The sequence below is a fragment of the Nesoenas mayeri genome (genome assembly GCF_963082525.1).
Source record: "Nesoenas mayeri genome assembly, chromosome: 25".
NCBI lineage: Eukaryota > Metazoa > Chordata > Aves > Columbiformes > Columbidae > Nesoenas > Nesoenas mayeri.
Window position 1 is genome coordinate 1,364,999 of NC_137549.1, and position 19,822 is coordinate 1,384,820.

Here is a 19,822-nt window from a genome sequence, read left to right on the forward strand (position 1 = left end):
GTTGGTGGGCAAGGGAAGAGCAACCAACATCATCTCCCTGGTCTTGTGCAAAGCATTTGACACTGTCCCGCACGACACCCTTGTCTCTGAAGTGGGGAGACGTGGATTGCGCAGATGGACCACTCGATAGACAAGGACTTGGCTGGATGGTCACACTCAAAGAGTTGTGGTCAGTGACTCAGTGTCCAAGTGGAGACCAGGGGTGAGTCACATTCCTCAGGGATCGGCTCTGGGACTGGAGCTGCTTAATGTCTCAGTCAGTGACGTGGACAGTGGGATCCAGTGCACCCTCAGCACGTTTGCCAATGACACCAAGCTGTGGTGTGGTTAACATGCTGGAGGGAAGGGATCCATCCAGGGGGATGTGGACAGGCTGGAGAGCTGGAACCATGGGAATCTCCTGAGGTTCAACAAGGCCAAGTGCAAGGTCCTGCACCTGGGTCTGGGCAATCGCAAGCAAAAATCCAGGCTGGGACTGAGAGCAGCCCTGAGGAGAAGGACTTGGGGTGGTGTTTGACGAGAATCTCAACATGACCCAGAGATGTGTGTCTGCAGCCCAGAAAGCTGATCGAATCCTGGGCTGCATCCCACCCCGTGGGCAGCAGGCGGAGGGAGGGGATTCCCCACTCTGGTGAGAGCCCTGCAGTGCTGGTCCAGCTCTGGAGCCCCAAACTTCAGAAGAACATGGAGCTGCTGGAGCAAGTCCAGAGGAGGCCATGAGGATGATCAAAGAGCTGGAACAGCTCTGCTGGGGGACAGGCTGAGAGAGCTGGGGTGTTCAGCTGCAGAAGAGAAGCTTCAGGGAGACCTTAGTGCGGCCTTTCAGGACTTAAAAGGGGCTGATGAGAAAGATGGGGACAGACTTTTGAGCAGGGCCTGTTGTGACAGGACAAGGGGTGATGGTTTAAACTAAAGGAGGGAGATTCAGGCTGGACATGAGGAAGGAATTGTTGCCCTGAGGGTGGTGAGAGCCTGGCCCAGGTTGGCCAGAGAGGTGGTGGATGAACCATCCCTGGAGACACCCCAGGCCAGGCTGGACAGGCTCTGAGCACCCTGAGCTGGTGAAGATGTCCCTGTCATGGCAGGGGAGGTGGAACTGGACGACCTTTAAGGTCCCTTCCAACCCAAACCATTCTGTGATTTTCACTGAGAAATACCACAGAAAGGGATTTTTTTCCCAGTGCATGTGGTGTGAAGCTCAGCTCATCACTAACCGCTAGGAACAAGGGGACATGTCTGTAAGATGGTGCCAGCCCTCATCTTCAAAGCTCTTGCCTTCCTCTAAAGCACCAGACACCGAGCGCAGGGACAGAGGACGGCAGCCTGGCCAGCAGCTCCTCTGGCTCTGATGTGCATGTCAGAGTCAGCGCCTACAACACAAGATGTCCCGGAAAGCGAGGGCAGAGCCAGCAGCAAACGAAGGGCCCTCGCACAGATCCCGCTGACACAGGCAATGGGGTCATTATTACCAGTGCAAAAATATGCAAGATAATTATATGATACAAGCCTCTAAATCCAGACATCCCTATGCAGTAGGGGATTTCTGTCCTACCTTGCCCTTGGCTCTGAGCCACCTATCGCCACAGGAGGGGAAAAAAAAGAAACAACCTCAAAGTACCCGAGTTTCTGAAAACACTTGAAGCTGCTTCTCCGGGGACTGAGGCTGCGCAGCACCTCACAAAATCAGATCCCTTTCCCATGCTCACAGCCGCTGCACGCGGGTGCAGCAGATGCACAGGGGGGGAATGTTCCTGCTGCTAAGGCTCACTTACCCAGATGGGACAGAAATGACCTTCCCAGTGCTGGTCCTGGTTGGGTGGGTAAATTTGGACAACTTGGTTGTCCCTCTTCTCATCAAATAACAGGGGTAATATTTAAGATTACTCGCAAAGCACTGAAAGATCTGCTTAAAAGGAAAATTCTGTGTGAGAAATAAGGATCGTTTGATTGCAGGAAGCGGCTCATCCTGCAGAGAACCATGCCAAAATCTTGGGGCTGCCGAGACTCACGTGCTGCCCTCCGAGAGACCTCAGCACAGGGACAGACGTGAAGAGGTGTCTGTGCAGCAGCACAACAAGAGACGAGACACTTTTCTCACCTGCCATCCTGCCCTGAGGAGTGTGTGCGCCTCCTGCAGAGAGAAACCACAACAGTTGAGTTTGAGGAGGGATTTAAGACAGAAATCCTACACTGCCCCCCAATGTAACCCCCACCCCATGAGGGAGATGTTCTACTTAACAGCTGACACTTCTCCTAGCAATAATTAATCCCATCAAAGCTGTGTTTGCTTGCTCCCAGGAGATATTTAATTAAAATCGATCATTAGCATTCCAGAGCATAGGGCAGCCTGCCGAGATCTGCACACGGCGGGGAACGGCAGCAGCTCGACTCCAGAGGGCGCGGGGGACGAGCGTTGTCCTCACCTGTACCTGGGCTGCTCAGAGGTCTCGGAAGGGGATCGCTCGGGAACAGAGAGGGATGTTGAAGAGAGCGTGGTGGCTATGGAGGCCGTGGTGGCTTCTTCAAAGGAAGGAGGAGTGCAGGGGAGCAGGTCTGGCCTGCCTGCTGGCCCAGAGCAGAGGGCAGGAGAGATGCAGGAAGAAAAACGTGAGTAGGTCAAACACCGACACCTGACCTACAGCAGCCCCGTGTGAGGCTGTTCCACCATCAACCATCCACTGGGACTGGTCGCTTCAAAGCGCCAACAGGCAAGAAGCTGAGCCGGGCTGATGAACGCAACAGCTTCGCCCAAGGCATCCTCTAGGGAGAGCCCATACGCACCGTGCCCAGCACGACAGTGCTTCAGGAGACGCCAGTGAAGACGTCTCACTGGTAACCAAAGCCAGATTAAAGGCCTGGATCACCAGAGCTCAATATCCAAGTGAAGGAAGAGACGAACCTAACGCTCACTGCTTTGCACACCTCCGTGCTTGAGGAGCCTGTCCTTCAGCATGGACCTCTACATCCAGCCCAGGTGGACGTGATGAAAGGGCAGCACAGAATCAAGCCACTCATCTTTTCATTGGCAAGATCTTGCCCTAGGAATTGTCCAAACATTGTCATTAGATCCCTCTCTCATTTTTTCTTTTTAAGGGTGGAAAATGTAACTTTCTGATTGCTTTCGGGCTGCGACTACTGGTGCCAGTTGGCAGCAGCTGCCTTGCAGCAGTGCCACAAGCGACCGTTTGTACTGCGGAACCATACAGTGCTGCGAAGAAGGGATTCGGTTGTCTTTGATGCAGAGGCGTTGCTTCCCTAATCAACTACCTGCTTGTCCTGTGACAAAACAGTATCCTCTTACCTTCTCCCCTGTCCTGGTTAAGTTTAGCACCTGCAAAGCGCAGCAAGACCTGCAATGAAGAGCTCTCTATTCATCAAGGAAGATGTGGCTGGTGCACAGTGGGGAGCTCGCCGAGAGCAGGGGAGCATCCTAAGGAACTGCTTGGAGAGACAGGGTAATCACACCGCCATCAGCCACCAAACGAGACCGTTACCTTCGTCATCAAGCGTGGGGTAACTCCTGGCCGCGCGGAGATCATACTGGGTGTCGTCCTTTTCCGAGGGAAGCTGGCTGGCGGAAAGCGCAGCCATGGGACCGGCCGTCTTCACAGCCAGCAAGGCACTGCGCCCTTTCTTGGAGGGAGATGACTTCAGAGCTGGGTGAGAAGAGTCAAAGAGAAGATGAAATTACTAACTGCAGTCACACCAAAGCACTCTTCCCTTCGCAACGAGAGGCCTGTGCCCTCCGCCGCACGCACGTGTGCTCTGCAAGTGCCGTCTCCAAAGGCTGAGCCCGAGTCGGGCTGCAGGGATTGCTCTGGGCTGGGAGCCTGAGCAGAACAAAGCGAGTCCTGACAAGCGCAGGGCTTTGCTGTTCCCCAGCCTGACTGTGCGCTCCCGGTGAACGGCCTGCCCAGGCTGCGGCCACCAGCCCCGCACACGGACACAGGCTCTGCCTCTGCCTCTCCCCCACCGCAGGGCAGCGGCTCCTGGAATAGGTACTTACAGGAATTCTTTCGAAACACTGTGTTGGTCATGAACTTGAAGAATCTCTCTGCATAAAAGCTGGGTCTGTGTACTGACACCGTGTCCTATAAACGCAAGAAGCAATTGTTTAATTCTGAAATTATCCCTCGAGGCAGAATTTCTGTAACGAGCGATGCAGTCTTTTTTATTCCAACATTTAGCACTGACAGAGTGTTAAAATGGAAAGGCTTAACTGAAATGATCTGATTAATGCTATAAATAAGCCTGAAGCCTTTGATTTGATTGCATTTGATTATATTCTTGCTGTAATTTTATAATGGATTTTGGTGATTTTATTCCTTTGTAGACTTCCTGGATTTTTAAAGTATTGGCCTGATTACAAACCTTAAATTTCTTCTGGCTTTGCTGTCTGGCCTTCAGAGCACACCTGGACACCGAAACTCGGCCAAGGGTCTCCTTATCTTTAAAATGCTTTGCACTTCTTGTTTAAAATAGTAAAACTGAAGCTGTCTCTGCTTCTGATGTTTGACTGTGCTACTATGACTTGGCATCTACACCTTCCTTTGCCTTATTATTTAAGAGAAGCTGAGGTATGCAATGCCAAAAACCAGTTGCCCATCCAAAGTTGCTCTTTTGTAAACATGCACCTGGCTGCTGCGGGAGCCAAGACAGCAAGGAAACCCTCCAAGGGGTTTATTACCAGATTGCTTACTGGAGTGGAAACACAGTCACCAAAGAGAGCAAACGCAGAGCTCCTCGACACGCACACGAGCGCAGGCGCCTCGTGCGCAGCTCCCGGCGTCCCGGGGAAAGGAACATGACAGATGGGAGCAGGGGAGGAGAGCGGGGAGCACGACAGCTCAGCGCGCGAGGAGGTGGAGTGAGCAAGAAAACCTGACTGGGAACAAGCGGCACTACACGGCTGTGGAGGCATGGGAGACAAGAACTAGTCCTTTCATCAGCTTCCGCTGTGCCAGTTCAGGCTCTATAAATAGCAAGGTAACCGGCACCAACTCATGTAAACGACGCCAAGGCAGGTAATGCTGGACAACTCCTGCCTGCGCCGACACTCACCCCGTCATGGACAAGGGCCTTCCAGGTATGTTCCAGCTTCTTGATGAACCTAATGCCAGGGGAGAAGTGGAGAGAAAAAGATAGAGATTCAGGCACACAGTGTATATCTAAACCGCCTCTCATAGCCCACGCAGGAGAGATCACAGAGCTGCTCATGATCCCTCCTTCATCCGGAGCTGAGCTTTCTGCCAGCAGGAGAGGTCGGCTGAGCACACAGGGTCCTGCGGTCACAGGGTGGGAGGAGCTGGGCTGGAAGGGGGCAGAAAATCACCTTTCTATGCTGCCCGTCCTCGGCACGGAGACAGGAAACTTATTTATGAGCAACTCAGGATAGCTTAGAAAAATGGCTGTGTGTCACCAGCTGGCCTGAGGACAGGATAAAAATCCACAGCCCCCTACACGGACTGCCAGACGGCATTCGGCAGCCTGCCTGTTCAGCAGCAAACTCCTCAGGAGAGGAAAATCCTCCTGCTTCCATTCGGTATTAAAATAGATGTAACACACTTAAAGGATAGACGACTGCAGAGTTACCTACCTGTAGGACTGAAGGATATCTATTATTCCTACATGTAGCAGGAGACGCTCTCCTTTGCCATTCACTGCTGGGATTCCTCCCATCCTGCGGGTAAAACAAAACTCAGTGAGCGCAGCCTCAAAACCGCAGCTGTAAAGGCCCGGGCCGCGCGGGAGGGCGGACAGCAGAGCTGTGGTCAGACACCGGGCAGAACCTGCAACCCACACTGTGCACAAGCAGGGGAAGTCACCTACTGACCCCAGCCACCACACACAGGGTGTCCCCGGCGTTTCTGGCTGTCCAGGTCACCAAACACTGTCAGGACAGGACCTGTGTTGTGTGGCAACAGCTCTACCTGGGACAGAAAGCAGCACATCGTATTTTCTTTGCTATGGGACATTTGATTCTGGGGATCACGTTATTTATAAGGTCAGTGAGAGCTCTCTGCCTATTAGGGCAGCAAACCTGTAAGGACAAGGTGTATTTCCAGTCCTACCCACACTAGTAGCAGAACTGCCAAAGATGCAGCAGCCACCAGCACACACCAAAAGCACACGGGCAGCGGGCAGGCACTGCAGTTACTGATGCTACTGGGTGAGTAGAAACACCAAAGTATTATCCTGGCTCCATCAAAACTGGAGCAGCAATAAACAGCAAACTCCACCATTTGTTTGCAAGCTCGGTCCAGAGCCAGAGGGACAGTGGCAAGAGCCACCTGCAGCCCAAGAGCCGCAGATCAGGCACCACACAGGACAGGTCCAACCCACAGCTCCAGCAGTCACCCCAGCACTCGGCTCCGCTGCTGTTTGCGAACAGGGGAGCAGCTGGGAGCACCGCAGCTCAGCTCAGCACGCTGCGGGTGGAGTGAGCAACAAAACCTGACTGGGAATAGGTGGCACCACACGGCTCTGGGTGGCCTTGGGTACCGTCAGGGCTTCCAAAGATGGAGCGATGGAGAGCGAACTCCAGAGCTCCAGAAACAGGCTGATCCCCACTCCCACCCCAGGATTTGGATGTTGAGCTAGAACTGAGCTCATTTTTCCCCTTTCAGAGCATGGGTGGGTGTTTAGAGGCTGTTACAGGAGCTGAGAACCTACAGACTGCCCTAAGAAGAAAGACCACAGAAGTCTCACAGAAACATTTCCCAGCCCAGCTTGCCCCTTTCACACCACACAGCACCGGCACCCCGCGAGACGCTCACCAGACCATGCGGGATGGTCCCCTCTCAGCGGGAAATCACCCCTCCAGCCCCACAACACAACCGTGTTTCACCTACGTGTCGTCTGTGTCTATGGACTCTCCCCGGGCAGCCCCGCCCTGGATGGACTCCATGGCCGTGGAGTAAAGCGCCTTCTGCCCCACGGGACGCTTCTCATCCGACGTGCTGTGGGCTCCTTCGGCCTGGCGCTCCCGTTCCTGCTGGTCTATGTTATGAACTCCAAGTAGGAGGCTGTAGTCCATGATTTTAAAACTTTCCAACACCTGCAGGTTAGTATTGAGTTTAAGAACAAAGACAAAATATCAGGCCAGCAGCTCAGTTACAGCACAGACCCCAACGCACGGAACAGCCCGTCCGCATTCCCACCAACAGCTCCTTCGAACCTTTCTGAACCAAGTCGTCTCTGGACTTGATCACATAGATTTTGGCCACCCCCAATCAACCCAAAGGGCGGAAGGCTTGCAAATAACGCTGCTGTACCAGGCAGCTGCTGCACACTGGATGTGCAGACTGTGTTTAGTACCAACAGCCCATGCACAAGAGGAGCAGGCTGAGGCGCCAGGCGACGGAGCACAGCCTCCGTTCTCAGATCCAGCTCCGCCGCTTTGCTTTCAGGGCAGAGGGTGGTGGAAGGGACTGATCTCCTTTGGGGTCAGCAGATTGGGAAGACTCCCAATCGTTTGCTCTTCCTCACGCTCCAGAGCCACAGAACTCCATTAACCTGCCCCCTACGCTGCGCCGCTTCCTTACCAGACAGTCGCGTTGCAACGTTTTCACCAGCGCGCTGAAGGTGTCAGCATCCAACATCAGGCCCTCGGGCATGTCCTGTATGAAGTCAAGATCCTTGTACGTAGGACTGGACTTTTCCTTTTCCTTCTTGGATGCCCGGCGTTTATAGGTGGAGCCTTTCAGGTCAAATTTCAGGTGCATTTTCACCACGCGAGGCAGAATGTTGTTCATCACGACCACGCGGATGTTTTTGCCCCCTGATTGCACACAGTACAGTCCATAAAACTTCGGCAGCAGCGTCCGTGGGTTCTGGTTGAGATTCTGCAGTGGGGTGGGGAAAAAAGCACGGGGAAAGGTGATTTGGGCAGAAGACTCTGTCTGTGTAACCAACACAACGCATGTGAACAGACACCGAGCAGTTGGACCTCAGGTGCTTCACCGAGAGATCTATGAACTTTACTGTACGCATCTGACAAACTCTTGCATTTCAGTGGCTTTAGGATCTGAAAATACCACTAGGCCTTGAATACAGGGAATGAGATGTTCAGCACTCTCCGGGCAAATAACCAAGTCTGGAAATACCCTGCTTTCCCCATCAACAGCAGCTAAAAAAGGGAAACCAAACTGCAAGAGAAATAAACACAATAAGTGGGAACTTCAGGTTTAAAAATAACAGCTATCTTCATCTCTTCACAAGTGGCAGAAATCAAGAGCTGTTCTCTGGCCCAGAATAAACCAGGGACACAGTATTTATTATTATTATTTTTAAACAAAACAACAATCTTCTCCTCCTTTCTCAGCATTGCTGTACAAAACAGCTGGCCAGAGCACACGGATATCCTGCCCTGCTATCATGTCCTTTTTTTAGGCAGCAGTGTTATTAGGAGTGACACGGCAGGCACGACCTGCTTGTTCAGCTTTGGGGAAATTTGGGAGGGAAATGGAACATCTCTGCACACCACGGGATCAAGGACAGACCCGACAGATCCTCCGACGGGCAGCAGAGACGCGACCGTGTTACAAACCCTGCCCTGACGGCGCAGGAGGGAAACACACGCAACCTGCACCTGCCCGGCTGGGACGTAACTCAGGATGGAACCCGCTCCCTTCCCACCGGCTGGATTTCCCAACACCGGCACCGGCACCGCGCGTCACCCCTGCGGTAGCTCAGACGCTGCAATGCCACAATCAGCACCTACGCCAGGCAGGTAAGTTCAGTTTAATTCGTGACGCTGATTCCCAGGCAGGACAACTGCGGAATTTGGGACAATAGTGCAACTCTGTGCCCATTCAAAACCCTCCACCTGATTTCCTGCATACGTTAGGCAACACACACATGCCTTCCAAGAAAGCTCATCCTGTCCAGGGACTCGACTGTCACCTGCGGAGCAAGCGGCCGGTTACACACGGTTACACCGACACCCAAGGGCCTGTCTCACTTTGGCAAATATTCCCCTGTAAATATTGAGCAAGGCAAGAATTTTCATAAAAACAGCGTGTGATGAGACAAATCCCCTGCAGCACGCGGGCAGACAGAGCCGCGGTAACGCCACTCGCCGTCGCCTTCTCGGCATCCCCATGGCAAACTAATCCCGGGGTGGTTCCAACTGAATTTCAGTGCCCTCATCTATAGGGCCGGGCCCTTCAGCACAGTTAGGCATGGAGACAACTCCTGGTTTACTCGCCAAAACATCAGTTTTGGTTCCGATTTACTACTTGTCACGGCATACGAGTCCTGAGGGCTCAATATATTGCCTCGCTAGCCCTGAGATTTAGGCAACAGGGATCTCCAGCAGACTGGAGGTGCGAAGCCGGCCGGTACACGGAGTCTTTGGCTTGGTGCAGGTACAGGAGACAGCCAGGGACAGCAGCGGTTGTGTTACTGCGGTCACCAGCCATCCCAAAGCCCGTCTGAGGCAGATGCGCGATGCCAAGCCAAGAAGAGTGAACTAGTGCTGGAAAAGGGACACTCAGAACACACATCTGCGAAGTTGCTTTCAGGCCAGAACACGCCTACGAGCTACGGCACAATTATCTGCCACAAATTTACCCACAGAGTTTGCAAATAATTGGCAGGATCTGTCCTTCTGGGAGCGGTTTCGTGACATGCTGTTCACGTTGTCCCTGGCACAGGACACGGCCTGTGTGATGCTCTGGACAGAAAAGCTGCCACAGCAAACCCCGGTCAGGTCCACGGTGCTGGGTGATACACACCATGTAGTAGCCAGGAAGGAGCTTCTGTAGGAATTCAGCCTCCTTGTGCATCACGGTTTTTATGATGAATTCATCGTCGCTGGTGACGTAGAAGAGGGAGCCGCTTGCACCAGGGTTCGACAGCTCGATCAGAGGCTCGTTACATAGCGAATACTGGGGAAGAAAAGAAAAAAGATGATGTTTTTAGCCCCCACTCATTGCACACTGAGTTCTACACCCTTGAGGACTTTCCCCAGCCCTCTGTTTCCCTGGGAGATGAAGGGGTAGCAAAGCTTCAGTGAGAACTATTTTCAGCATAGGTTAGGTCTAAGCAGCAAAGCTGATGGACAATTTCCAATTAGGGACAGTGATTACAATTCAGAGCAGCCCAACTGCTCAGATTCAAGCTAATCATCTGCTTTCGGTAACATTCAGGCTGCACGATGACATCTCAGCTTTCCTCATTGTGCGTGTATCGCATTGAGGCTTCTCTCGGCACATCACCAGCTCACATGGAAAGACAGGATTTTAGGAGACACGACGGTCTGCTCGGGGCACCACGGATCGCCGTGCGGCAGGGAACACAATGTGTTCTCTGCAGCCTCCCCGGCCCTGTGCTCCCCTATTAGAGAGGATTTTTACAGCCACATCTCACCCCTCAGTCCTGCTAGAACCACGTGAAAAGTATTAGACCAAGTGTCCAAACAAGGCGAGGGCTCGGCGCTGCGTGAGCACAGCAAGGGGCAGCGCACCGGGAACTGAGCACGGGGACATTGGTACGCACACAGCGGGTCCTCAGACCAGGACGTGCCCAGCGGCAGGAAAACAGCCCCGGCGCAGGCACACGCGTGCACTGCGCACCCCGGTACCGGCCCCAGGGCGACCATGGAGGTCGAGTGGGTTCAGGGCAGCGTCGCGTCGGAGCTGCCGCAGCAAGAGGTGAGATGGGGAGAGAGAGGTGGGGATGTAAGGGACACAATCAGAGCAACAAATTAAACGCTCGTCATTACACACTGAAAACAGCTTTCAGCACTGTGCAGATTAATGATCCAAGACTTGATCAAGTTAATTATCTCATGCATAATTAAAGGCATTTGCTGCTGTGACAGGCAAGAGAGAATCAGGGGAAGCAGAAGCAACAAATCAGCGCCGTGACCCTTGCGACGGAGGCGAGCGCTTTGCCTCACCCGAGCTTTGAATCACATCAGCCAGCGTGATCCCGGGTGCACGGCTGGTGATCCCTGTTACTGTCAGACCACGCACTGGCACTGATTTGTTCCTACTTGTAGGTGTCCGGGTATGAATACCCCTATCTACGGCTCAAAGTCAGAAAATAAAGGGCTATTAAAAAAGGGGGAGCACGTGCACTCACTTGGATGTGTTCCCTTCCCCACTCCAACAAACGTCCTCTTCTAAAGAGCAGGACGTCACATGCAAGGGACTAGATTCAACCCCAGTTTACTCCAAGCCCCAACAGCTTGTACTACGAGGTATTTTCAAAACAGCCTTTCCAGCTCTGAGGAGCTTTCTGAGCACGAGAACAAGCTGTATTTTATTCTGTCTGTGTAAGATGATTAAAATAACTACACTCTCGAGCTCTCGAGTGAGTACACAAGGAAAAATTCCCATCTTTGTCCTCAGAGCCCCAGGGGACATTACAGGGTTGCACCCAACAGAACACGACTCCTTTTGCTTGTAAACACAGGGAGGTATTGTCGCACAAGCGAGGGAAGCGCGTGGCGGAGCGTCCCCGGCCCCCCACGCCGTCCCGTCCTCAGCAACCCGGGGCGCAGGCTGAGCGGTGCTGGTCCTGCTGAGCCTGTCACTGGATCCCCTCCAAAACCGAACAGAGTGACTCAATCCCCAGCTCGTTCCCACTCTTTGCTGGGATCAGAACAACTCCTTAACTCTTTTCTGTTTCTTTTTGGCAAGGATTGCCAACAGCTTTGATTTAGGGGCAAACTTCTTGTGTTACTTCTCAAATAAAGGAGGAAGGACAGAGAAATCCCAAAATGTATCCATACCAAATAATCATCTGGACGAATCCCAAAGAGTTCTCGGAAGTACCGAAAAGCCACTGGTGCGTAAGTCTTGAACCTGAAGTCAGCGTAATGGTGAGCTGGGGTGAGATTGCTTCCTTCGCTGCACAGAACAGACGGTACGTGAGCAGGACTCGGAGCGACCACCCGCCCCCCACACAGCCACATCACGGCTACTGCGCGTCGGAGAGGAACCGGGCCCTGCAAAGAGGCGTCTGAGGAACAACAACAACCTTTCTTTTGTGGCGGAACAACAGCAAAATAGGTTTTAAATTGTGTGCCAAAATCCAGCTCCAATTCGGCAACGAACAACCGCTTGCCAAGCAGAATATATTTACACAGAGAACACAACTTTTATGAGCTCTGTTTATTCACAGAGCTCCCAGAACAAGCTTCTTCCATCTCAAGCATGGTGTAATTTCATGGAAGAAATTCTAGATGAACAGGTAGAAAGAAAAGCACGTAGGAAGGTGAACAAACTGAAGCATATAGTGCTGCATCTTACTTTGTACCTCCCTGTAAGCCAGTGTGCTGCAGAACCTAACACTTCCTACTGTTACGTTTGTATGTAACGGATGCATATTTAAAACACTCAAAGCATCCAACTCCGATCTAAAGGCAGATGGAAGCTCTTGAAAAATCAGTGAGAGGAAAAGTAATAACTCATCCGTTCATTTTGTTTCCCCCGTATCCTTTACCTCGGGAAAAAAATGCTCTCGACCACGTAGAAGTCCTGCATGAGGACATCTCTCTCTGGCTTGGAGCTCAGATTGCCGACCGTGTATCCGATCCCCAGCTGGATGGCGCCCTTCAGAGTGGATGAGGTGGTCTGGCAGAAAGAAAAGAGCAGTCAGCAGGCATTTCACCACAGATTACTGCAGTAACATCCCCGTATCACAATACAGCCACGACTGTGACTTCTGTGGGGCCATCTTGGGCACTCCATACAGCTAAACGAGTTCAAACAGCTCCTGACGAGATGGACTGAGGCTCCCAGGTTTGCCGTTTGCAAGATTACACAGTACCGGGGTGCTGCATCAAATCTAAATCAGATTGGTAGCTACTGCGCCCCAAGTTCTCAGCCTGCCAGCAGTCCCGCTGCACAAAACCAAACCTTTTTGTAGGTGGTTTCGCCAGAAGCATCGACGCCTCGATGACCAATCTTCTTTCCCTGGCCAGGCTGTCCTGGTGGTGACGGTCCCTGCAAGGAAAGATGCGGCTGGAGCCCAGCGCAGGTGCTGAGCCTGCAGCACAACCACAGCACAGGACAGAGGGGTCGCTCCCTACGCTGGAGGAAAATCTGCAGAGTGCCAACAGGTGTAATTGGCATCGTCCAGCTTTCAACAAGGCTGTTTGAATTGTACATTCACCCCCTCAAGACACGGAGAGTTAAACACCCAACTATTCCACCTGACAGCCCCGGTACGGACTGGGCAGAGCCCGCAGCAAGGATGCTGAGCTCAGGAAAGATCCGCTGGCTTCTGGCTACCAAGATTCCCCCATTGCTCGGCTGCAGTTTCTCATTCATTTAAAACTGCAATACATGAAATCAAACACCGAGAGAAGTTTATTCTTACAAATCCCCTGCCCTCAGGTGTCACAGCAACACCTCGCACTCCGCTGAGAAACGAGAGACAGGTAACAGGGGCAACGCAACCCACTCCTGCGCTCGCATGGAGGGGATCCCCTATTCAGCAAGATCTCATTGATGAGCGCACACAGGGTGAGCAGCAGCAGCTTTTCCTCAAGTTCTGCAAAGAGTTTACAGAAACACTACAGGGCTGCCAGAGAGAGAACAAACCTCATCCTGCCCGTTCTCCTCTTGTACCTCTGAGCGCTCCTCGACCTTGTCTCGCGGGTCCAGGAGGGAGCAGGTCGTGCCCGTTCCCTTTCACAAGCCAATGCAACCGCGTCTGTGCAGTTCCACGCAGCTCCTCTCACAAGCCCAAGCGCAGGGGTCCGTCCCCCAGCCCGGGGCGACGTTCCACCCGCTCCCCAGCTCTCCCCACCCCAGCTCACGGCACTGAAACAGCCACGTTGGGGGTTCGCTGCGCTAAAGAACAGCCAGGCTCTCAATGCTCCTCTGAGCAGTGCACACAGATCCAAGGTCATTTCCCAAGTGACAATATAATCTCGCAGTCTCTCCCAAGCGCTGCACTGAGCCGTCGCTCAGGACTGCTCTCTGCAGCACACAATGGATAATTTTGTTCAGACTACAGAAGTTCTTTGTGTTTTAGCTTTTTAATCAAGAGCTTGCAGCTATTTCTGGTCAAACTGCCCGTACTTGCGGCACTGAGGGCAGTCTGACTGCTCCCTGTGTTAACCCCCCGCACAGCCAGGCTGGCTCCGCATGGTCCTGATCAGCAGCCTGGCTTATCCTTCCCGTGCAGCTTCCAACCATGGAGCTGGATCCTATTACACGCCCGCTCAAGCCGCATCGTCCTGCCTCGCCACGTGGCTCCTCGTCATCCTCTCCAACAGATTAACAGACACAGGTACTGGCTACAAGACTGTCGCCGTACCAAATGCAGGAACAAAAGCCTCTTCCGCAGCCCTTTGCTCTACCTGGGACTGTTCCCAGGGCAAGAAAAAGCGGGGCTGTTTGTGCATCGAACGAAGCGATCAACTTCCACAGAAGCTGAGCTTTCTACTGTGTACATTTCTGGGGAGGTGAAAAAGAATCAAGTGCCACAACCCTGGCGCTTTTATGGGAAGATTTTGCTATTCCTGTATACAAATGCTCCTCATCCCAGGTGAGTAATGTAAAAGGGTATGTCAGAAAATTAGATCAAACAAAAATCATTTGAACATGGTGCCCTAAAGCAAGAGCGTGGGATCCAGGAGCAGCTTCCAGACACAGATCCTCCCACTGGATCCCCGGCTGCCAACTGGGAAGAGTTTTGCTCCAGAAGGTAACGGTGATTCAGCGACCTGGATTATGTCAGTCCCTCAAGATGTTCCCCTGCTTTACGGCTTCACAAATTACAGCCTCTTTGACTCACTCCCAGCAGCAGGTGAGACCCAACACGGAGTCCTGGAGATGCCCAGAACACAGGTTCTCTATTCACCACCTCCAGGCTCTGGTGCAGAAGAGGTGCCCTCAGCCGCTTACAGACATCGCTCAGCTGAAATCGGCCACGAGGTGGATTTAAACCCTTCACATCCCCCTGTGGCCGTGGTGATGCCAACACAGGGACCCCAGAGACCTACCACTCATTTTCTTTCTCCCAGATAACAGATACCAAATTTTCCGTAATCTCAAATGCTCAGAGCCGTCAGGCAGAAGCGTTTCCTAGAGCTCTGCGTTCTCGTTTCTCAGCACAGGGTTTGCAGGCCTGTTTTACGGATCTCACCTCAGTGACAGCCGCCTTCTTCGGTGCCAGACCTGGGGAGAGAAGGGACGAGAGTCAGCAGAAGTCGCGACATCAGAAAAAAAACAACCAACCCCCAACCAAACCCACCAAAACCCACAACAAAACCCACCGAGAAAATAGCCCAATGCTTCGCTCTTTCAAGCAAGCTGGAAAGCCTTTATAGCAAACCTTTAAAGATTTTGCTCAGTTTCCTGCTTCACTAGTGCAGGAGTCTGAAGTTATAGCGGTTACTCAAGCAATTTCATATTGTGAAACACAGAGATGCACCATTTTTCATAGTGATAATGTTTCCTAGAGGCTTCAGTAGCGAGTTCTTGTAAATCCCGTCAGTAAAAGGTCCACACTGAACCGAAGAGTCGGTTACATACAGAAGCCCAGAGAGACGCTTCTGAAGCTGCTTTCAGCCACTCAAAAGGCACTTGACAAACTGTATTGATAATTCAAACTATTTATAGAACCCAGTGTCCAAATATATCACAAAAATGAATGCATCATTTATCTCCACCAGCGCCTTTGGGAGAAGCCACCATTACTCCATTACAGAGTGAGAAATTAGGATTTCGCCTAAAGCTTTTAGATACATAATCGGAGTTGGAAACACGGGCCCAAGCCCTCCTGTAACGTGAGGCCTTTTCATCTCCAGCCTGAGCCCAAGTTTGCAAAGGGCTCCTTATTTCTAGGCAACAGTAAGAAGAGGTTCCCCCGTCACCCACGAGGTGTTCGCTGACCCGCTGAGAACCCAGACCGCGGGACCATGAGCTGCAGCCCGGCTGGGCCCGACAGCCACCACCGAGGCCCAAGAGCTGTTTAAGAACAGCTCAACCCCATCCCGCAGCACAACAGCCCTGGCACGCGTCGAGGTGTTCAGCCTGGAGAAGCTCCAGGGAGAACTCGTTGGGGCCTTTCTGTACTTAGAAGGGGCTGATAAGAAAGATGGGACAGACTTTTGAGCAGGGCCTGTTGTGACAGGGCAAGGGGTGATGGTTTAAACTAAAGGAGGGAGATTCAGGCTGGACATGAGGAAGGAATTGTTGCCCTGAGGGTGGTGAGAGCCTGGCCCAGGTTGGCCAGAGAGGGGGTGGCTGAACCATCCCTGAGACATCCCAGGCCAGGTTGGACGGGGCTCTGAGCACCCTGAGCTGGTGAAGATGTCCCTGTCATGGCAGGGGGGGGATGAGCTTTGAAGGCCCTTCAACCCAAACTGTCCTGAGACTCTAAGGCAGCTCCCCAGCCCCCGAAGCCCCACAGGCAGAGCCCCATTTTTAGGAGAAGGCCGCTGGCACAGAGCACACCCCCCAATGGCAGGTTTCAGGCCGCCTGTTTCAGGTACGAGTCTGGCACTCAAGCTCCCCGCTCAAGTGTTGCTACCAGCACAGACCGTTAACTAACCCACAATTCTTCAGAAAGGGCCGAATTTCACAATGACCATTGAGCTGAGCTTGAGAGTTTCGGCTATGAAGAAGAACGGCTCTTCCAACCCCTCAGCGTTTCCCTGCTCGAGGACAACAGCGGATCGCACCACTGCCCGCGGTGCGGGAACGCTGCGACTCGAGGCAGATCTCTGCTCTCAAAACGGGGAGGTCGGTCCCTCTCTGTAGAGCAGGAAACGCCCCAGAGCATCCACCAACACAGCTGCTCCAGCATCTCCTGCTTTGGCCAAGTCAGAACTAAGAGGGTTTAACTGCTCAGCCTCCTCAAACACGAGCAGCAATGCTTCAGGGCTTGTTTCAAAAGGAGCCTGAGCAAGCAGTTGGGCATAACAGGAGGGCGACGCTCCGCAGGTGACAGCAGTGCCAGAACAGCAGGAGATTCGGTTGTATTGCAGGAAATATTTCAGACCCTGGGCAGCAAAAAAAACAAACCCAACAAAACCCCCTTGGCGGTCACTGGAGAGATCAAACTGCTCTCGGTCGGAAGTGCTGAGGTTATCTCAGCAAACCGGGTACGGTCACCGTGGCGTTTTGACCGGTGTGCAACGCCCCAGCCCCACAGCCGGGGCTGCGTTCCCAAAGCAGAGCGGCCCGGGAGGAGCCGCTTCCTGCTGGTTCGTTTTGTTTTAAGTTGTGCTCTTTAGCACCCAAGTTTTGCATCAGGAACTGAATCGCAAGACCGCGGCCAATGTCCGAAACCCGCCTCCCCGGGCCCACTGCAGCGCAGCACCCGTCCCACAGGACGGGGAGCGGAGGGGACCCCCGCCTGGCCCGCTGTCCCCACAGCCCCTGGCCGGCCTGAATCCCATCACCCGCACCCAGGACCACCGCAGATCAAACTGCGCATCCATTTTTGAGCTGAAAAATTAGCTCCTTGGCCTAAGATAAGACAATTTCATGATTGTTCAACAAGCCAGGAGACGGGCACTGAGGGAGCTCTTGGCTAATGAACCTTCAAGGCACAAGCTGGAGCAGCAACTCGAGACCTCAGAGGAACCCAAAGGGGCAAATGCTGATCCAGGTTGAGCTCTGGAAATCGCTGGGAACACAAGGCGGCGGGAAGGCCCCAGGCCAAGGAGACCGTGCTCTCCTACTGCACTAATCTCGTTCTGCACTTTGTCACAATTCCAGAGCAGGAGATTATCCTTAATTTTGTGATAATTACCACAAGCCGCTTTCATTCCCAGCTTTTAAGTGTCTGCTGCTGTACACGTACCAAATGTGGAATCAACACCAACTACCCACGCAAAGGAAAGGCAACAGAGGTGAGCAACTGCGCATCTCCGGCAGAAACGACGCTTCAGGTGGACAAGAGCAGCAGCAAAACCTGCCTCCCCCCGCAAAAACAAATCAGCTTTATAAAATCTGCTTGTCTAGGTAGAAAATGAAGATATCTTCCACTCGCTCCTCAGCCGCGGCACTCGGCTGCGCCCATCGCCACCGCGCTGACAGATGGCCTTGCAAACACCGATTGAACTCCAGCTTCGGGGCTGAACGGCCGCGGGACAGCGCGCGGGTTCGCGGGAGCAGCAGCTCTGCTGCGGGGAGTTCCAACACTTAACAAGCTAACTGAACTGATTCGTATCCGATTTGGTGCAGCTTAATGATGTATATTCAGAACCACGATGAGCGGTTCTGGAGACCCCTGGCAGGAACCCCCGCTCCCGTCCTGCCCGGGTTTCGTAACACGTTCCTGCACGCTTGACCTGCCGCCTTCAGCAACTCTTCTCATCCGCGCGGCTCCCAGCTGCCCCCATCCCAACGCTCCAGCTGCTCCGCAGCCTCAGAAATGACGCTCTGTTGCAGCATTCAGCAATTCTCATCTCTGATTTAGCTTTTTGTTTGTTTTTCACATGCATCTCTATTCACAGCCACAACCACCTTGTCCATCCCCACCACACAGGCATGAATTTACTCCTGCAAACCTTCTGCACATTTACTGTCCAACATAGAAAAGGACGCTGGTGTTTTAGCTCTACCGCACCAGAGAAGCACAGTGACAGGACATGGGGTGATGGCTTCAAACTGAAAGAAGGTAGATTTAGATTAGATATGAGGAAGGAATTGTTGGCCCTGAGGGTGGTGAGAGCCTGGCCCAGGTTGGCCAGAGAGGTGGTGGATGAACCATCCCTGAGACATCTCAGGCCAGGCTGGACGGGGCTCTGAGCACCCTGAGCTGGTGAAGATGTCCCTGTCATGGCAGGGGGGGCACTGGGGAGCTGGGAAGGTCCCTTTGACCCAAACCCTTCTGTGATAAGAGGAAAACATACTTATCCTCTTATGCAATATACAACAAACTGGTGTTCAGACCTTTTCAGGCCCCTGGCGCCCCACTGACCTGGACCACTCGCAGCGCAGGGGGAACCTCAGCAATACCGGCTCCGTGGGCCCCACGGGAGCCCTCTGAGCTCACAGAACGGTGCAGGGAGCAGCTCCCTCGGCCCCCCCAGCCCCACACGGTGTGACCTGTGGGGTGTCCTGTGCAGGGACAGCAGTTGGACTCCGTGATCTTGGTGGGTCCTTCCAACTCTGGACATTCTGTGATTCTTTGGGCTTAAAAGCGAACTTCATGAAGAACAGAAAACATTGCCCTTGCTGTCTGCAACTTAGAATGAGCTTAAGTTAAAAACATGGTTTTAAGTTTCACTGATGTGCAGAGAATAGATTTCAAAATCTAATCAAAGGAAAACATAAAAAAGTCACTCGGATTTCTCGAAAGGCAAGTGACCCAGTGAAAACCGCACCACAAACCCTGGAAGAGCCACAAGCAGCTCCTATCCACTGAAAAGGAATTTCTTACGACAGTTTACAAATATCCAGCAGAAGCATCATTTAAGACCCAATAAAGAAGTGATCTTTATAAGACAGATGTACACACACTCATATTTACAAATCTGAGGTATTTGATGACTTATGATGCCCTAGAAAATGCGAATAACTGGCAGATTCATCTGGACTCATTGCTCAGGTTAGAGATGGTGCTGCATCCTTAATAAAAGCTTCACTGTATTCAAGTGTTTATCAGGAGATACACAATGTGACTGCAACCAGAAATACGTCAGAATATAAATCCCAGGTAAGCTCTTCAGCTGCACCAACATGACCCCTCCGAAAAACGCACCACGCTGGAGGCTCGGACGGCGGCAATTCCAACAACCACAGCCAGTTTTCCAAGCACGACTCTCTAAAAGTGCTGGACAAGCAGTTTGCAGTTGTTTTGAAAGCACTAAGCTGACAGCAGCCTTTGCAAAATTGACATTTAA

The 19,822-nt window shown here is 52.7% G+C and overlaps 1 protein-coding gene across 3 annotated transcripts in view; it reads right to left on the reverse strand.

Annotated features, from left to right (window-relative positions):
- PIP5K1C (phosphatidylinositol-4-phosphate 5-kinase type 1 gamma) overlaps window positions 1–19,822 on the reverse strand; it is a 47,140-nt gene that overhangs the window by 7,644 nt on the left and 19,674 nt on the right. For 2 of the 3 annotated variants that reach the window (XM_080359518.1, XM_080359520.1), the window contains exons 2-14: window positions 15,109–15,140; window positions 12,870–12,956; window positions 12,454–12,584; window positions 11,741–11,858; window positions 9,738–9,890; window positions 7,545–7,844; window positions 6,852–7,057; window positions 5,597–5,680; window positions 5,062–5,110; window positions 4,007–4,091; window positions 3,495–3,656; window positions 2,424–2,562; window positions 2,099–2,131 (exon numbers count right to left, since the gene is read on the reverse strand). In XM_080359518.1, the coding sequence (XP_080215644.1) occupies window positions 2,099–2,131; window positions 2,424–2,562; window positions 3,495–3,656; window positions 4,007–4,091; window positions 5,062–5,110; window positions 5,597–5,680; window positions 6,852–7,057; window positions 7,545–7,844; window positions 9,738–9,890; window positions 11,741–11,858; window positions 12,454–12,584; window positions 12,870–12,956; window positions 15,109–15,140 (1,579 nt within the window). Of the gene's footprint in view, window positions 1–2,098; window positions 2,132–2,423; window positions 2,563–2,899; window positions 3,039–3,494; window positions 3,657–4,006; window positions 4,092–5,061; window positions 5,111–5,596; window positions 5,681–6,851; window positions 7,058–7,544; window positions 7,845–9,737; window positions 9,891–11,740; window positions 11,859–12,453; window positions 12,585–12,869; window positions 12,957–15,108; window positions 15,141–19,822 lie in introns of those variants that run through there. The other variant, XM_080359519.1, reaches the window with a different exon arrangement.